Here is a 17,900-nt window from a genome sequence, read left to right on the forward strand (position 1 = left end):
AATATTTTTGTGGCAATAACATAAAAATTAGATACACCTTAAAATTTTCCAGTATGTCTCATGAGTAAAAAAAATGACTAAATGAATAACGCATAAAGGACTAACAAATACAATGTTATGTATATGTATAAGCTGTAATCATTAAATAATATATGGATTGTTTTATAACTATTTTAATGCTATATAATTATTTTAATGCAAATGTATAAAATTGTTGTAAACTCGTGCAACTAATCTTAAAATATCTTTAAAATAAGTAAATTGCACGAAATGCTATTTGTCTAAATTTACTTCAAAGAAATATAAACTTGTACTAATATTTTACGTATAATATGCAGTAACTTATACAGAAAATAATTACGTTAATTCTAGATAATATAGTATACATATTAAAAATAAACATTAAATTGTCAAAAATATACTAATCAATTTTTAAATATGCAATATTTCAGCATTCAAAACACATGCACATCCGTTGACGTATGAGCCAAAATTTTGATTAATCTTGTAAGATGTCTGATAAGTATTGTATAGCTAGATAACTAAACTTTTTTTCAATAAGTCACGAAATATTTCTGATTAAGATTTTTTGGACTTCAATGTACAAAATGTAATAAATTGTATTGACTTGCTTTTATGATCTTAAAGCAATTGCAATTAAATTACAAAAAATCTCAAAATTAAACATATGTTATTATATTTAAAACTTGTAGGCAATCATTACATTTACTCCTTTAAATTGCTTGTCTTGCCACCATTGCGACACTCAGATCAATATTAAACGGGAGAAATACGTTATTAAGTAAGAGCAAAAAATAAATATGTAGACAGCTAATCAGAGTGAATTTACTACATTTGTTTCATGTAAAGTTATATAATTAATACATTCAATATAAAATTATAAAAATAATATATAACACGCATATTAATACAAATTTTATAACTTTCATAGTAGCTAATATGAAAGACAAATTTTCTACTATGAAAGTAAGTAAATAACTAAAAATATGACAAATTTTACGTATTGATTTAGCTTCTAGTTTATCCTTTCAGGTCCCTGGTCTTAAACTAATTACTTATATACAATACTTTTATTGAAAAATATCTTTGTACGTTTCTTTATATTATTTTATTATAAAATGGTAATGAATAACAAATTATGACTACATGAGCATGAATTTATTAAGATTATCTAATATTAGAATTATAAAATCATAATATACAATAACCATAATTTTGGCTTTGACCACTGTAAAGTATGGTGCTAGTAAAAAAACGAGCAAACATTTCAAAAGCCCCGAGAAAGACGTACATTTATTGTTGCTAAAGAATAATCATAAGATATAACCTACTTAAATATTTGTGCTAAAAAAGTTCACAACATCTGCATCCCATCGGGAAAGTGTACTACAAATTGTACCGTACGAATTGATCGAAGCAAAAACTTCACCGTCAGGATGTCTTCATTCGCAGATTACTGTCGCAAGATTATAATAATTGTTATTGCAAAACAAAACTTTAATCATATAATAAAAAGCCTAGTGATAATATATTTAATATTAGAAAGCTATAATTTAATAATTAACCATTTTTAGTAAAACGAACAATTACAGAAGGAAGCATTTTTTTGAAACGAATTGCCCTTGGACGCTAAGACAGGTCAGAAACGGTCGTTTTGAGGATGAACCCGAATACACTGGTTATTTATTTTCAAGGCAGATATTAATAAATCCTTTCTGATTTATCCGTTAAGAAGTTACACACTATGCACTATTTTAACGAACATATAATTTTTTTCTATTATGGTTAAAACGATTTATCACAAGTTGAACTGGATTTTTTATGATTTAACAGCATAGCAATTCAATTTATGAATCTGTCTATTACATACATAAAATAATCAGTAATTCTGATCTCCCAGACATGATAGAAATTAAAAAACTCTAGGGTCCATATGGGATTCAAACCCAGGACTTTCAGGTATTAATCACTGACTTATACCACTGTTATATAATAATAAGGCTATATAACCTTTTTATAAGTCAAAGCAAAAATGGAATAATCAAATTTTTTTTATTAGATTTTAAAAAACAACATTTATAAACATATTAGGAATACAGCAAAATATATATTTTAAAATTAAGTACAAGTTCCTGTGTTTACAACCATTTTTTATTTTACAAAATGAAATTAAAAATATTAATATTTAATATTTGCTTAATATTGTACTGTAATTAAATAAAAAAATAAACTATATACGAGTATTTAAATTAAAAAACATAAATCTGTATTACTTCTTAAAACTCTTTCGTGCTGCATGTTAATAATTTTAATTATCAATTACTTAATCACTCATCTGTATCATGAACAAGAGGAAACAATGGTCCATTAAATAAATTAATAACCATAGTTTCTTACGCAAATTAGTACAATATATTTTTATTTATATATACAAGTCTAGATTTTTCGTGTTTTTAAATTTAAAATATTTTTATATCATTATTTTTTAATTCAATTTTGCGAATTATTCAAGTTTTCAATATAATTAATATTGTAATTCCAAGTAATATAGGGTTATATTGTTAATTAATTAGTTAATTAGCATCTTTATCAAATCTAAGTAAATAGGTAGAATTTATTTATCATATCAATTTTAACCATTAACATTGACTTATTGATTGATAATTGAGTGCCATATAAGTTATATTTACATAATACGTTGTAGGTCTAGGTTAGATACTAGTTTTATAACATATTCTGTGAATTTTTCTTTAATGGCGATCTAATCAATAACGAATCATGTTTATAGTATTATTTATTACAACTGACTCGCCTAATAAAAAGTACAATATTGTTAACAATATACATATTTCACAATCAAAAACATTGCAATATTTATCATGCAAGTAAATGACTAATAAAATATGAAGTTTGGAATTGATTGAATTAAATTACCATATCTCTTTGTATGCAATTTATATCTATCGAATTATTAATATAATGTTTTTTTTTACATTAACGTTTTGTAATATTATATTATTAAAATAATTTAATGCATTTATTTTATTATGTAAGAGGAAAATATATTTTTACAAAAAAACTAAACCTATTTTTGATGATATCATTAAAGTGTTTTTTTAGAATAACGGTTGTTAAAAGCTTACGTAACAATCAATTAACTAATGTATGTTGTAATGTTCTAACATCTATCTTGATTTGAATAATAACCAGTTTTGAATGCAAGTTTGGATGCACAACTATCCCGAAACTATGGAGTTTTAACCGTCAGATGTTGAGTTTTGTAATAAATTCCAAGGTTGACAATGACCTTATGAAGAAAAAAAATATTTAAACACTACAAATTAATAACAAATACAGTGTATTTAAGAGCAATAAAAAACCATAAATATTTATGATATTTAATTAGGAGTAACCTTTGATAAATTATAGATTATATTCAACCTTGAAAAACCTTGTTGTACTTCCAGATTCTTCGGATGTATTTAACATACAAAACTTATTTCGAACCGAAAGTAAACTTTCTAACATGGGTATTTGAAAGCTTGATTCTCATATTACAAATATGAAATAATACTAAAGGTCTTTTATGTATCATTTTATTAACTAAAAATAGGTTCATGGTCTTTCTTGACTTTTAACATAAAAGGAGTTGTGCGTAAAAAAATAGTTCGAACTTAGAACTGTTTGTTTTTTATTTTTTATTTATATAGTGAATCACGCGGTCGATGGAATCGTTTTTGCTGAAGATGAATCGCAGAATTATTAATACATTATTATTATTTTTATGTACTATAAAAGTCTTGTGAGGATAAAGTTCAACGTTGATGATGCTGATTGAACGTAGTTTGAGTTATAGAGCATATAATAATTTTCATTGTTTTTATGAAAAAATTACATAGAAAAATGCAAATGAGATGTTTCAATAATAGTATTAGATAAAAAAAAAGCTTGCCAATTAAATCGTAATTTATTTCAATATTATCATATTAATTATATAAATATACAAATGTTTATTAGGAAGTTAACATTTGGCAGATAATTTATTAGCGTCTTGCTAATAGTTTGAATTGTTATCAGATTAATTATTTATAGATCCAATTAAACATGTCAGTATTAAAAACTTCTACAAAACAAATAACTAGGTCTATTGAATTTAACAAATGTTATTGAAAGATGAAAACTTTCAGTAGTACAATGTATTTAAATGGGACATTTATTTAAATATGTTTGTAAAGAACTTAAAATATAAATTGCGGATGCTGATTAAGATTCCAGTCATGTTTTTCACGATAGACCATACAATGAACGCACTGTAAGTTAGTGACGTATAGTTTACGGAAAATACGTTTAATACGGATGTTAAAAAAAGCGTGCGATGAATCAGTGAAATGTAAAACACTATTTTAGAAAATATTATTTAGAAAAATATTTTTTACAAAGCGCTACATATACTAAGTAATCAAAAATAAACGTTTAATACATTAAATTAATAAATAATTGATAGAACACTAATGTCAGCTTTAAAAGCAAAGACATATTCTACTTATTATATATTAGGTAATCCTGAAATGAATGTCGTTTTTTAATGGAGCAAAAAATCACTTTAAAATGTTTATATTTATTTTAATGATCCAAATATAATTTTATTCTAAAAATATAACCTTCTCCTACCTCTCGATCATTTTTTTAATTCCATTAGCATAAACTATTGGAGACTGATGCAAAATATTCCGATTCTTTTCCCATCGTTTGGATTGTGATTTTTTCCGTCCAGGAAGCGTTGCATTGATTGAAACAAACGGTAGTCAGAAGGAGTAAGGTCTGGAGAATAAAGTGGATGAGATTCATGCACTTTTAAAGATTTCTTTATTTACGTATACACTTAATCATAATATTTAGAAAGTGATATCACAAAAAATGTAATGAAATACGATCAAATTATGGTACACAACTCGCGTAAACAACTATTTAAGTTTTCACCTCACATATTGCTAATGTCGCTTGCATCTTAATGTGAATTATGACAAACAAAATTCTTTAAATGATCTATATTTTTACACACGATGAATATTCAAGGCATGTTAAATAATATTTACAATTCACGGTCAATCTTCTATATCCTCTTCCTATGTCGTATATTTAATGTATTCTCATCAGGCTCGAATATATCATAACATAAATCAGAAATTAATTTATAATTTTCTCAAAGTTTACCATTTAGTTTGTGTGATATTTTTACGTTAATTAATTACTTTTTTATTCTTGTTGTTCGGGCGTTGAGTTGTTCGTTTTAATTAATGTGACATTGAAGCTGCACGTTCAACTTTAATGTATGTGCTTTAATAATTTTCACTTTTTGTACTGGTGTTAATATATTTTTACGAGCAAGAGGTTTGCTATGCAAATTTATATAAAAATTATAATTTTCCTATAAATTATGGTAGCATTTATTTTATTTTTAATCAGGAAATGCTATGGTCGTATTTTAGGAAGTCTTTTATGATTTATTTATAATTTTATTCTGTATTCAATACTATAAATAAATATCCTGTTCAAGAAATCCGACGTAGAGAGAAACGGAAAATCGCTACACAAAAGATTAACATGTTCAAATCGGAAGATTTAAGCTTGGATGCTGACTTATATTCCCAATATTTCAGTCGTTGTGAAAGAAAAGATCCTCTTTCACTCAACCAAGCTTGAATATACTTTGTAAATGAAGTTTTATATAAAAATTCATTTATAAAGACATGTTTACACACATTTAACAGATTGCGTAAAACATAGCAATCGTTATCTCGGTAATAGTTACAATGCATTTGTCCCAAATTGCACGAAATTTAAGCGAATGGGTGGTTGCCAAAATAGAGAAACATATGTATATATAAATATACCAAATACCTTAATAGACAAGTCTTTTTTTCTTTTTCCTTTTGTGATTTTTCAATACAAGCACATTATACCATCAATCAGTCAATCAATCAATAACTATGTAATGTTAAAGCACAATAAATATCTGCAGCGGTCCATTAGTGTCTTTTTTGCCATCGTCATCTTCACCTCTTTGTATTTTACCTATATATTATAAAAAATACAGAGCAATTTGTAAATTAATAAATATCTTGAGACGTCCAAGTCAATCATAAAAAATGTGACCTTTAATTTTATATATTTTTTTCAATATAATAAAAATTTTGTTATTATCCTGTTTTTTATTAATTGAATACTATTTCTAAACTTTATTTTTTTATTGCTAGTTATTTTTTATTATTAATATTTATGTTCGATATTACCCCGCAACTCTAAAAATATCAAATGTTTTAAATAATTGTTTATTTATAAGTAAAAATAGTTATTTATCGAAGCATAGTGAAATATTATTAATTTTATTATACTTTTCCAAATTAATTTTACGTAAAAGAATAATCTTTACTGGCAACACTTACACTTAACCACAACTTTTGACAGTGCTATGCGGTCTGTCAAGTCAGGGAATTGTTTATTAATATAAATACGCATTGTGTAAGATATATATATTTACTATATTTTTAAGGAAAATAACCTAAAATTTATACTGCAACGTATAATAATTTTAGATTAATCAAATGGAGAGTACTTCGAAAGAAACGGTAGAAAATGATATTTCAGCCAAGATTTTACAGCTGGCACAAAATAATCCGGCTGGAATATCTGACAAGGATATATCTACGAACATACCTGAATTACAAGCGAATCAAAAAGTTGGGATTATCAACAAACTACTGCAACAGGGTTACTTCGATTTGTTCAGTCAGCATGGCTCATTAATTTATAGGTGAGATAAATATTAAACTGAAAAAAAATGAATAAAATATATATATTCAAATTTTATTTCAATTAGATTGAAAGATCCTAATAAAAAAACATCAGTCGAAGGTGCAGATAATGAAGAAAAAGTCGTGTATTCGATCATCGAGGAGGCGGCTAATAAAGGAATATGGATTCGCGACATTCGCGTCAAATCAAACCTAATTATGATACAACTAAATAAGATTTTGAAGAACTTAGAAAATAAAAAATTGATTAAAGCTGTGAAGTCTGTCAATGTAAGTTGTGTTAAATTTAATTTAATTGGTTTGAAATAATCACTATTGAAACATATGTTGATTTCAGGCGTCCAAGAAAAAAGTTTATATGTTGTATAACTTGGAACCGGATAGATCGATAACCGGAGGAGCTTGGTACCAAGATCAAGATTTCGAGTCGGAGTTTGTCGACGTTTTAAATCAACAGTGTCACCGATTTCTACAGCAGAAGGCGGAACATTCTAAGAATAATCCAGCCGGACCGTTGATTGCGAGGAATTCTGCTTATGCTACTACAAAAGATGTTCATAAATTTATTACAGATTTAGGAATAAGTAAAGTGGGTATCATTTTATTATCGAGATGAAAGGAAAAGATATTTATTTGTGATAAATATATATAATATATATCGGAATTTAACAGTTCGGCAATGTTTCTATATACATATATATTAAAATGAGAAACTTTTAGACTTTCTAATATTGTATAAAATAAAGTTTTGATTTTTGTTCTATTTCTAAATTTTATAACAGATATTGTCTTCACTTCTCGATTTAATAATGTATGGTAATGCTGTTAATTATTTATTATTTTTTTGTAATATTTTAAAGGTTTCATTAGAAGTGGAAGATCTCGAAACAATCTTAAATACTTTAGTTTACGATGGTAAAGCCGAAAGGAAGAAGGCCTTGGACGGAAGTAGCTTATATAGGTCGATCGAATCTTTGTTGCCGCCTCCAGGATTTGTTAGAACACCATGTGGCGTATGTCCCTTAATTCACAAGTGCTCAAAAAACGGTCTGATCACTCCACAACTTTGCAAATATATGACTGAATGGTTAGATTAAATAAAATATTGGTATTGTATTTGTAAACAGTGTTGTTGGTTATATGTAAGTTTATATTTATATTAAATGAATTTTAAAATACATTTAGTCTTGTTAATTTTATTATATATGTGTGTATTGTGAGGATCGGGAGAAACTTTTTTGGAGTCACAAAATTCAAAGAAATTTATTTGATAAAAATTATAAGGCTTTTATTTAACAAGAATCGACGATACACTGCGCGTTTCATTTAAGTCTGACTGAAATTTTGACTATGGATTAGAAACGAATATGCTGATTTAAAAAAGGCAATCAATATGTTGATTTAGTTTGCATCAACCTACTTATGTAAAACTAGCTTTTCTAAAAAATATCAATCACAAATGAATCGAGACTTCTGGCGACAAAATTTTAGACAAAGCGGGAGGGTCCTAAATAAAAATAAATTATGCACCACTGCTCTAGCTAACGGTGAGTTGATGCGAGATTAGCTGATCATATCAGCCCCTACAGATCGAAGTAATAAATGTTTGTAGTAACCTATAATTCAATTTGCTTACCAAAATGTCCCATCTATCCTTTGATTTGTTTTGATAGACTTTTAATTTTGACACGTTACATACTAATGGTATTTGCTGATTAAATTACTTGATTTGATTACTTGACTTGATGGATAATTACTTGATTTGCTCTTGAGGCCCATCGTGTATCTATATGAACTTTCTAAGTTGTTTATAAAACCACCTATTTTCAGCCTCTTTTCAAACATTTCCATTAAAAATATGCATCACGATAATATGCAGAATTCTCATGATTGGAAATTTTTAAACTTGGTTTTGGTTATCTGATTTTCTTCCTTCAACATAAATAATGCACGGAAAATAGAATATTGTTATGGATTTTTTTAAAAAAAATAAATCAATTGAGACAATTTCGTTCTCAAAAATATCTTTCATCCACTGATGCAATTTTTTTGAAATCTGCGTCTTCTCCTTGCTCCGGTCAAAGATTCAAACATAATGTCAATTAACAATAAATAAATTACATAAAATTTAACTAAACATGCAAAAGAACTGACGTAAAAAACAAATTCATACACTGAAATTGTTAAAGGAAAAACACATAAATTAAGTTTTAATGCTAAAATGTTCTGAGAAATATCTACTGAATTATATAAATACAAAACTGTTTTTCTTTTGAAATAGCATACTAATATATTCTAAGAACGTGTATTAATGAGTGAAGATGGTGGTCTATGTCCACATTCCTCAACTCAGTCAATAATAAGTTTACAGTTATTTTAAGACATAAAACAAATATTTTTATTCTCAATACATTTTAAAATGTCTCAAATATAATTATAATTATTATTATATTTAAATAATAAATACAGGAATGCAATAAGATTAGATACTAAATTTAATTTAGATTTCTACAAAGCGATAAAACATTTATTTTATACATAGTAATATTTAAATTACTCAGGAAGATTTGGAATTGAATAATAATAATAGCTTTAAAATTCAAAATAAGACGCTTAAAGGGTTAAACAGGTTACTGGACAATGTGAAATTACTTCATTGTAATGTTTTTCCTGTGCGATTTCATGAAATTTTATTTCAATACGTTAATTAATTTTACAAACATATCATTATATACAATACATGTTACTGGTCTATGACCATTTTCATGTTTCAATTTTTGTAAACATGAAAGTGGTTACAATAAAAAATAAGAATATAAAACGTTGTTGGTTACAACTTAAATAAAATAAAAAAAGCCGCCAAGTTTTGGCCATAATAAAATAAATAGATATATAAATAGGCCCCCACAAAATAAATAGGTAAAATACGGCTAAAACATAAATTCTTCTTTCGCTTATTTTCCACTAAGAAATGAGTTGTCTTAGTTTGTATTTTAGACTTGACCTAATGAAAGTTCTAAAACTATAATTAGTTTTAGATTTTTAATTAGGTTAGGTTTGGGTTTGAACAGCAAATGGACGTTTCACAAATGACTAATTAAGTTTCATGGACATTTTAGAGTAGCATATAATTCCACTAGCATCTATCAGTTCAATTATATTTTCGCTAGTAGAAGTATATATTCGCTGATGAAAATGTATTTGAATTTTACTAGTGAAAATATTATAACTTCACTGAAAAACACACATTCACTGTAATATTTATACATCGCATGTAAATAAATAAGGATAAGTAAATTTTTATATATTACTACGTATGGAAAAGTTATAATCGTATAATTTTACTAGCACCCGCCAGATATATTATATTTTCATGTTAAAAATATATATCTACTGGTGAAAATGTATTTTGATATGATTTCACTGAAATGACATGTCTCAAAAAATATTTTCGAAATAGATTCGAGACTGTTTTCTTTGAGGGATAGCCCGAGAATTGTTGGTTTAGAATCAGGGACGTCATTTAAGCATTTCCAGGGGGTAGAAGCAATAGTTGCCCAATCAGCGGTCGTTTTTTTAATATTTCGATTTCATTAAGTTAAACAAATACTGTAAATGTAATATTACATGTCTTAAATTAATGATCCGAATAATTGTGTGTACAGAAAGATTTTACTTTTTGTGGTAAGCGCGGACTTTTTATTAAATATTGGTCTAAGGAAGAGGTTGGCAAAGTGCGGCTCCGGAGCCGCATGCGGCTCTTTGGCCCCTTAAGTGTGGCACCAGATTTAAAAAACAAGGAAATATGGAGCTCTAAATTCGAATGTCTTTGTGTTGATTTGGAAAATTATAATAAAGGTTTGCTAAATTAATAAATAGATTTGGCTCTCAATTTTTTTTTAATCGTTGTAATGTACATATTTGGCTCTTTGGCTAATAAGTTTGCCGACCACTGGTCTAAGGGATGGTAACAGTTTTTGAAAATAATAAAGGACACTAAAAATAAAATCCATCTTGGAAATTTTTATTTAAAGTTTGTAAAAAAGTATTTTATTTTTATCTATTAAACATTTTTGACTTATTTCATTGTATCTATAGAATTTAGTTGTACGAAGTTGAGATTTTTTAATAGACGCCATTTTGAAACAAGATGGCTGATAAGATTTACCTGAAATGAGACTAGGATATATAATTAGTGAGTTTTACGCGACATTCTGCGCAATCTTTTTCGAAAAGATGAGTTCTAAAGAATAAAACAAATTATAAAATTTTTATGATTGCAAGAAAATTTTTCTTTAATAATTATGATATAGTTTATATTATACTGACCAGCGTTGTCCAACTGGCGGCTCGCGAACTTATTTTTGTGGACCGTGAAGCAATTAATGTTTTTAAAATAACATTTAAAAACATTAGCTAAAAAAGGTCATCTCAGATATTTCTTTTAACTCTTACCATCATCAGTAAACGAACAAAAATATCCGAGGTGACTTTTTCTTAGCTCCTAACAGCAAAAATGATTTTGCCCCCCCCCCCCCCCCCCCACCCCACCGAAATGTTTGCATAAGAAAAAATAGCCCAAAGATTAAGAGAACTTGGACAGTGCTGTTGTAGACTATAGAGTACAACTTTAAATTTATTATCAAAATTATAATTGTATTAAAACAAAATTATAAAGCAGAATTCAAATAAATTGCTTTGTAGTTATGCAATTTTTTTTATTTAAACCAATTATTATTCAATACAGTTTTTGTCAACAAAAACATAACACTATTTTACATATTTTAATATATGACAAAATTTGTGAAATAATTATTTTAGTAAAATTTGCAGCATAGATATGTATATAAAACTACATATTTAAACTATCGTTATGATTAATTTTTATTGAAATTCATTAAACTGAAAGTCAAGCAAACACATTTTTATTTATAAAATATTTTATGCGTGTAAGTTTTCCAATCTATTTTCCATTTTCATAAGCATAAGAACATTAACAATTACAAAAATATAGAAATCATATTTCGACAATATAAATATGTTAACTTTTAGCAAGAAACTCATATAATATCAGAAAAATTGACTACACAACAACTATCACACGTTATAGAATGCCTTTAACATCGTGTTCTAAATAACCTAATGCACCAATTATTAAATTAGGTTTCTTATAATTTAACGCATAACGAACTTCTGGCTCTTTGAATTCCGGCTGTGGAGTGTTCAATACTGATAGTTCCAGGTAATTCAACGATTTCATGAGGATTCCGTTATCAGGGTAAGGCATTGAGCATTTTTGAATTCTGACTTTCGGAGGCATAGTTTGATCATCTGGCTGTCGCAAAACGGGGCTGGCTATCGGAGCCGCTGGCGGTGCAGACGGCGGGGGCTCGTCAGAATCGTGAGTTTCAGTTTTAGCCACCCAGGGTTTAACGATGACTCGATTCTCCAGATCGTAAACTTCTCTTTGCAACTCTCGAATCTGAGTTTCTTGCTTTTGTACCGAGAAATACAAATCTCTCATTGTGTCGGTGAGTCGTTCTTGTTCAGCTTTGCGCTCGGATTCTTTTAACGCTTCTTTATTCGAGCTCCTGAGTAACGATTATATGTATAATAAATATAAAAGTAAAGTTAAATCAATATCAACGAACCTGTAGTATTCAATAATAACAACCCCAGCTCCTAATATAAATATTATTCCCTCGCCGAGCAGATTGGCGCCCAGCTCGATGGCCATTTGTTCGTTCAAGTGAGGTATGTTGACTGGTTTTCCTAAATTCATGATCCACATTTTGGATTGGACCTCGCACCAATTATAGACTGTAAAGTAGATACATTTGTGATATTAATTATACGTATAAAAAACAAATATTTTTTAATATCAATGTAAACATAATATTTAGAAAGCTAAACGGGACTGACAGTGGGCTGGCGGCATGCATACGTATGTGCGAAAAAATCTGTTGTTTTTAGCTCTCTCTTTGGCAAAATTGGCGATGGGCTTGCTGATCTGCTTGAATAGCAGAACAGCAAGCTTTATTGCGGGAAACGCGCCGACCACCATACCGCCAGACTGACATAACAATGACAGCTGACGTCAGAATTGCCATGTAAAAAATTAACATTGATGCACACAACTAAGGTAACCACATTTTCAAAATATCAAAGGAAGACACTAAAAATAAAAAGGTCATCTCGAAAAAAATTCTTTGAGGACAAATTGTCTTTGAGGACCTAAAAAATAAAGGTCACCTTGGACATTTTTGTTCAAGGAGGACAAAAAATGACAAAAGAAGGGCAACATTTTTGAAAAGGACAATCCAAAGAAAAACGTCTAGTCACCTTACTACAACAGTCTTTCGAATGTATTGTAATGCTGTAAAACAGTCAATTTTGTGATAACAACATGACTAGGAAAGTGTAAAAATATTATCTCGAAACATATATCTAAACATTTACTTAAAAAATGTGTTCTTTGTTATATGGTTATAGTGTTTATTTATATCAATTTACAAGAATTACCGACTACACCCTTTTTATGTTTGATTCCTACTCATCTTCATGTAAGCGGGACCGAATGAAAGTCTTGTGAGACCTCGAAAATAAAATACTTTTCTTTCCTGTGAAGTACATTAAGTTGTTAATTTGAGATATATATATAAATTATTTAAGTATTGTGTATTTTTCTTTCGATTAAGCATGATTTTCGCCCCGCACGATTCACGGTTGCCAACTTTAATACGGGAGTTAAAGTGAGTACAATATTTATATGTTTTGAAAATACAATTGCTACTGCTTTTGACGGACGGATGGTGACGGGTGATATTTAACGCAGATTGAGCCGCTGCAGTAGTATTTTATTGAGAATATATAGTTTACAGGATATTATTGCTAATTTAGGTAGTATATATGTACATTTCAATTGCCATTAATACAACTTAATTTTCCCCATTGAAATGAATTTATGTAATTGCAATTCTTTCAATAGAGAAAATTAATTTGACAACAAGTAATTTGAGTTACGAGTTTCGTCATGGAACGAACAAGGCTTCACTGTATATATTTATTGATATAAAAAAAATAATTATGCTAGTACAGTGTAAATATTCTACACTGGCAACATTATATTCGCACTGCACGAAACGTCAAAATTCAATCGACTTGGAAACTCGAATTGTATTTTAAAATATAATGGACGAAAGCGACAATGAAGACATTGGAAGAGATCTTTCTAAAATATTGAGAAACGCAGAAACTGTATATCAATATACATACATAATATACTTTATACTGTTTAACACATGTTTTTACTTCACAGAACGGTTATAGAGAAGGCATAATGGACGAAACGGAAGCTTTACTTCAAAAGCGATTTGATTCCGGATACAAATTGGGTGTTGAGTTAGGATTAGCATCGGGATTTTATAACGGCTTACTAAAGTAACTGAATTTATATTATGATAAATTATTTTTTATTAGATTGAATTTAATTAATATGTATTTTAGATCAATTGTTCAAGATAAAGAAGCATTATTGTCTGAAGATTTAATTGAATCAGCAAAATCAATCATTCCGTCCACGCAACTGAAAGAAGTACTAGAAACAAATTGTCAAATGTGTATAAATAACGAATTTTACACTAAACCATTTGATGAAATATATAAAATGCAACAATCAACAATTGATACGTACATAACAGATATAAAAGAACGCAACTCAAATATAGTAAACGAACTGAAGATCAGTTTGAATCCAGTAAATAAATAATCAAAAAACGCTTCTTAGTGATTGTAATTTTTAATGAATTTATTTATGTAATAATAACACATTAAAAAATAAGACATTTTGTATTATTTATGATCTATTTAGTAATCCAATTTTCATACATATATATCGAATATATTTTATTAAAAAAAATGCAGCTAATATAGTAAAGCAGTTAGAGATATAGTCCTTCGGGCGTTCCTTCTTTCTTTCTGTAAAGAACGCTCTCTTTAGACTTTTTAAAGTCTTCGTTTGTGACTTTCATTCTGCGCTCACGGAGCGCCATTAATCCGGCTTCGGTACATATTGCCTATAAAAGAGATAATCATTATGATCGATGTTCGATTACAATTATTTTAGATTTGTATATTACTTTGATATCTGCGCCTGAGAGATCATCCTTCGCCATTATGAGCTCTGATAAGTTAACGTCGTCCGCCAAAGTCATCCTTGAGGTGTGAATTGTGAATATGCGACGCTTGGTCTTTTCGTCGGGTAGAGGAAACTCGATTTTACGATCGATTCTTCCGGGTCGAATCAAAGCAGGATCTAAGGTTTCGATTCTGTTTGTTGCCATTATGACCTGAAAATATTTAAATTATTATTAATATATTCTTAAGTTGTTTATGAGCGTTGTTATTTACTTTTACGTCTCCTCTTGAATCGAAACCGTCTAATTGATTAAGCAACTCTAACATGGTACGTTGGATTTCACGTTCGCCACCAGAATTTGAATCGTATCTGTTGATATTATATGGATTAATAAATAAATTAATATTGCAATATAATTATTTATATTACCGTTTAGTTCCTACAGCGTCGATTTCATCAATGAATACGATAGAAGGGGCATGTTCTTCGGCCACCCTGAATAACTCTCGTACTAGTTTGGGACCATCACCCTGAACAAAACAAAATATTTGATTATTCCTATTATATAAACAAAATATTTTAAAAACTCCATTGTAAAAATATGTTTTTATATTTATGGTTTAGAAGGAGAAAGTCATAACTCTGAATTAGTAGTTTCATTGCATTTTATAACTTTATAAAATTTATCTATACTAACACAACACTTGTTAATCAGTGTTTCGAGGACTGATCATGATCAGCTGCACGCTTGTTTGTAAGTATTTATTTAAATACATTTGTCAACATAATTTGAGAAAATTGTATTACATTAAAATAATACGTTGTCAAGTCATAAAACTCATTTTATTTCCCAAGCTTGTTAGAACTCGAGGCATATATTTTTTAGAGTAGATAATAAATTGCATTTTTGACCTTGAAATGAAAATTTTAGTCATTCTTTTTAAGTAAACAAGACAATGGTGCAATTTTTTAATTTTATTGGTTACCAGCAAGATATATAGATTTGCATAATCAAATCACTTCTAATTAAACATAGCGCCTTGAAGAATATTTCCAAAACCTTGCTACCTATTATATAGAAAAATGGACAGTCTTATAGAAAACATATTTTTACAATAAGATTATAAAGATATATATTATTACCAAATATTTTTGGATAAGTTCCGATCCTACTACGCGCAAAAACGTAGCAGAAGTTTGATTAGCAACTGCTTTGGCTAACAACGTTTTACCAGTACCGGGCGGTCCGTATAAGATGACGCCCTTGGGCGGTTTGATACCCATTTCTTCATAATATTCGGGATGGGTGAGCGGGAGTTCGACGGATTCCTTAATTTCTTGAATTTGAGTATCGAGTCCTCCTATATCTGCGTATGTTTCTTGGGGAGCTTTTTCGAGCTTCATAACGGACACCATTGGATCGGTGTCGTCTCCGAGAACGCCTACAACAGCGTGTACTTTATGATTCAAGAGAACGGAGCAACCCGGCTCCAATTGATCTTTGTCGACGAACGAAAGAATGCTGACGTAATGCTCGGAACCGACTGACGTCGATACGATGGCGTGATTGTCGTCAATAATTTCTTCTAGATTTCCTACGGACATAGGAGTGCCTCTGAGATCGTCGACCTGAAACGCAATTTCAATATGATACACGTTACATTCATAAATAATTGGTTTACAATATCACCTTTGATCGCTCTTCTTCGATCTTCTCCTCCTGGGGCTTGAGCCTCTCTTGGTTGCGGATGAACTCCTCCTCCATCAATAGATAATCCTTGATGCGTTCGAGTTTCAACAGCTTCAATCTGCATCTAGTGTGAGGCGTGACTTGAGGCAATTTTAACGCCGCGTCAGGTCCCTTGCTCTTCCGCTTCTTCTTACCGACCCTAGTCGGTATTGGCGGTTCATATTTCTTCTTCTTGTCTTTGTCGTCCTTCTTATCGCCACCTGAACCACCTCCTGATTGATTTTGACCCTAAAATTCATATTGAGTAAGCACTTACAATAAATTAAATAAGCAATACACTAAGCCGTTGTATTTCAACGTTTCTATGACACTTCACGAAATGACAAGCGCAAGTCAAGATGACGCTCGTTAAATGATTCTTTTTTAATTAATAATTGAATATTATGAGAGCGTTCGTTAGTTTATTTGTCGTATTAGATTAGATTAAAATGCAATATTATTGCTAATAAATGAGAAAAAATGTCCGATATTTACCATAGCCGGGCTACAACGAAACCACACCGTCACCTATGCAGGCTGACAACTTCACAGACGACAAGCGGTGTTGCCAGTCGAAGCGTGAATGCCAAGCGTAAAATCATCCTAAAATACCATTTTTTGTGTCTATTGAAATATTCAAATAATACAATTTATTTAAAGCTAAAATCATTGCAAACATAATTTAATATTTGCATTGCGCTATCTTAGTGGCAATAGAGAACAATATTCTAACTTGTCTATGTTAACAAATAATGTATCAAAAACCAGTAGTGAAGCATATCAGTTGCGTTTAATAATTGCTCGTGTTCAGTCGTGATATCACATCGCTAATTCGTTATAATAATAAATTATAAAATTTTATTTTACAATTTAATAGTCATTGAACGACCAAAGACTAGTAAATTGTGACAATAAAACAAACTAATAAATAAGTTTAATCAATAAAAATATTTAAAAATGGCAACAACCGAAAATGATCATGAAGGAAAAGAACTGTTCAAAAATATTTGACTGTTCTCTTTCAAATAACTTATATCTTGATGACGGTCATCCACAACAGTATAAAACATCAAAAAGTATATAGAACATTAAAAAATAATAGAAATTAACTTCAATAAAAGTAAAACGCGTCAGCTCTCAAACGGAAAATATATAGAAAGTAAAAATTACGATAAAATACTATTATTGGTTAAGGGCG

General features: G+C 28.9%; 4 protein-coding genes across 4 annotated transcripts; 2 read left to right on the top strand and 2 right to left on the bottom strand.

Annotated features, from left to right (window-relative positions):
- The first annotated feature begins 6,452 nt into the window (after positions 1-6,452).
- Polr3F (RNA polymerase III subunit F) lies at positions 6,453-8,016 on the top strand. The gene is made up of 5 exons (XM_088190844.1): positions 6,453-6,543; positions 6,618-6,835; positions 6,902-7,106; positions 7,174-7,425; positions 7,697-8,016. Exons 2-5 carry the CDS (start codon positions 6,627-6,629, stop codon positions 7,931-7,933), a joined length of 903 nt encoding a protein of 300 aa, XP_088046970.1. The 5' UTR covers positions 6,453-6,543; positions 6,618-6,626; the 3' UTR covers positions 7,934-8,016.
- Positions 8,017-11,539: 3,523 nt separating this feature from the next.
- On the bottom strand, positions 11,540-12,935 carry LOC148233392 (optic atrophy 3 protein homolog). Its single transcript, XM_088190845.1, has 3 exons — positions 12,759-12,935; positions 12,488-12,656; positions 11,540-12,427 (listed from the first exon to the last, which is right to left on the bottom strand). The coding sequence occupies exons 1-3, from the start codon at positions 12,898-12,900 to the stop codon at positions 11,941-11,943; spliced, it is 798 nt and encodes a 265-aa protein (XP_088046971.1). The 5' UTR covers positions 12,901-12,935; the 3' UTR covers positions 11,540-11,940.
- A 1,011-nt stretch (positions 12,936-13,946) lies between these two features.
- LOC148233393 (uncharacterized) lies at positions 13,947-14,674 on the top strand. Its single transcript, XM_088191048.1, has 3 exons — positions 13,947-14,093; positions 14,155-14,276; positions 14,343-14,674. Exons 1-3 carry the CDS (start codon positions 14,028-14,030, stop codon positions 14,602-14,604), a joined length of 450 nt encoding a protein of 149 aa, XP_088047174.1. The 5' UTR covers positions 13,947-14,027; the 3' UTR covers positions 14,605-14,674.
- Positions 14,675-14,680: 6 nt separating this feature from the next.
- Positions 14,681-17,259, bottom strand: Rpt2 (26S proteasome regulatory subunit Rpt2). Its single transcript, XM_088191047.1, has 7 exons — positions 17,198-17,259; positions 16,664-16,951; positions 16,117-16,602; positions 15,403-15,503; positions 15,246-15,342; positions 14,975-15,184; positions 14,681-14,911 (listed from the first exon to the last, which is right to left on the bottom strand). The coding sequence occupies exons 1-7, from the start codon at positions 17,198-17,200 to the stop codon at positions 14,777-14,779; spliced, it is 1,320 nt and encodes a 439-aa protein (XP_088047173.1). The 5' UTR covers positions 17,201-17,259; the 3' UTR covers positions 14,681-14,776.
- Positions 17,260-17,900: the final 641 nt, after the last annotated feature.

Source organism: Plectrocnemia conspersa, unplaced genomic scaffold, assembly GCF_051122295.1.
Source record: "Plectrocnemia conspersa isolate PC_06_02 unplaced genomic scaffold, ASM5112229v1 ptg000008l, whole genome shotgun sequence".
In the NCBI taxonomy this organism is placed as follows: Eukaryota; Metazoa; Arthropoda; class Insecta; order Trichoptera; family Polycentropodidae; genus Plectrocnemia; species Plectrocnemia conspersa.

Coding starts and splice junctions, on each gene's coding strand:
- Polr3F (XM_088190844.1), top strand. CDS start 6,627: ATGGAGAGTACTTCGAAAGAAACGGTAGAAAATGATATTTCAGCCAAG. Junction 6,836..6,901: donor CATGGCTCATTAATTTATAG/GTGAGATAAATA, acceptor TATTTCAATTAG/ATTGAAAGATCCTAATAAAA. Junction 7,107..7,173: donor AAGCTGTGAAGTCTGTCAAT/GTAAGTTGTGTT, acceptor TGTTGATTTCAG/GCGTCCAAGAAAAAAGTTTA.
- LOC148233392 (XM_088190845.1), bottom strand. CDS start 12,900: ATGGTGGTCGGCGCGTTTCCCGCAATAAAGCTTGCTGTTCTGCTATTC. Junction 12,657..12,758: donor ATGCATGCCGCCAGCCCACT/GTCAGTCCCGTT, acceptor TCTACTTTACAG/TCTATAATTGGTGCGAGGTC. Junction 12,428..12,487: donor GTTATTATTGAATACTACAG/GTTCGTTGATAT, acceptor ATCGTTACTCAG/GAGCTCGAATAAAGAAGCGT.
- LOC148233393 (XM_088191048.1), top strand. CDS start 14,028: ATGGACGAAAGCGACAATGAAGACATTGGAAGAGATCTTTCTAAAATA. Junction 14,094..14,154: donor TATTGAGAAACGCAGAAACT/GTATATCAATAT, acceptor TTTACTTCACAG/AACGGTTATAGAGAAGGCAT. Junction 14,277..14,342: donor TTTTATAACGGCTTACTAAA/GTAACTGAATTT, acceptor TATGTATTTTAG/ATCAATTGTTCAAGATAAAG.
- Rpt2 (XM_088191047.1), bottom strand. Junction 16,603..16,663: donor TCGAAGAAGAGCGATCAAAG/GTGATATTGTAA, acceptor ATTGCGTTTCAG/GTCGACGATCTCAGAGGCAC. Junction 14,912..14,974: donor TCTCAGGCGCAGATATCAAA/GTAATATACAAA, acceptor TCTCTTTTATAG/GCAATATGTACCGAAGCCGG.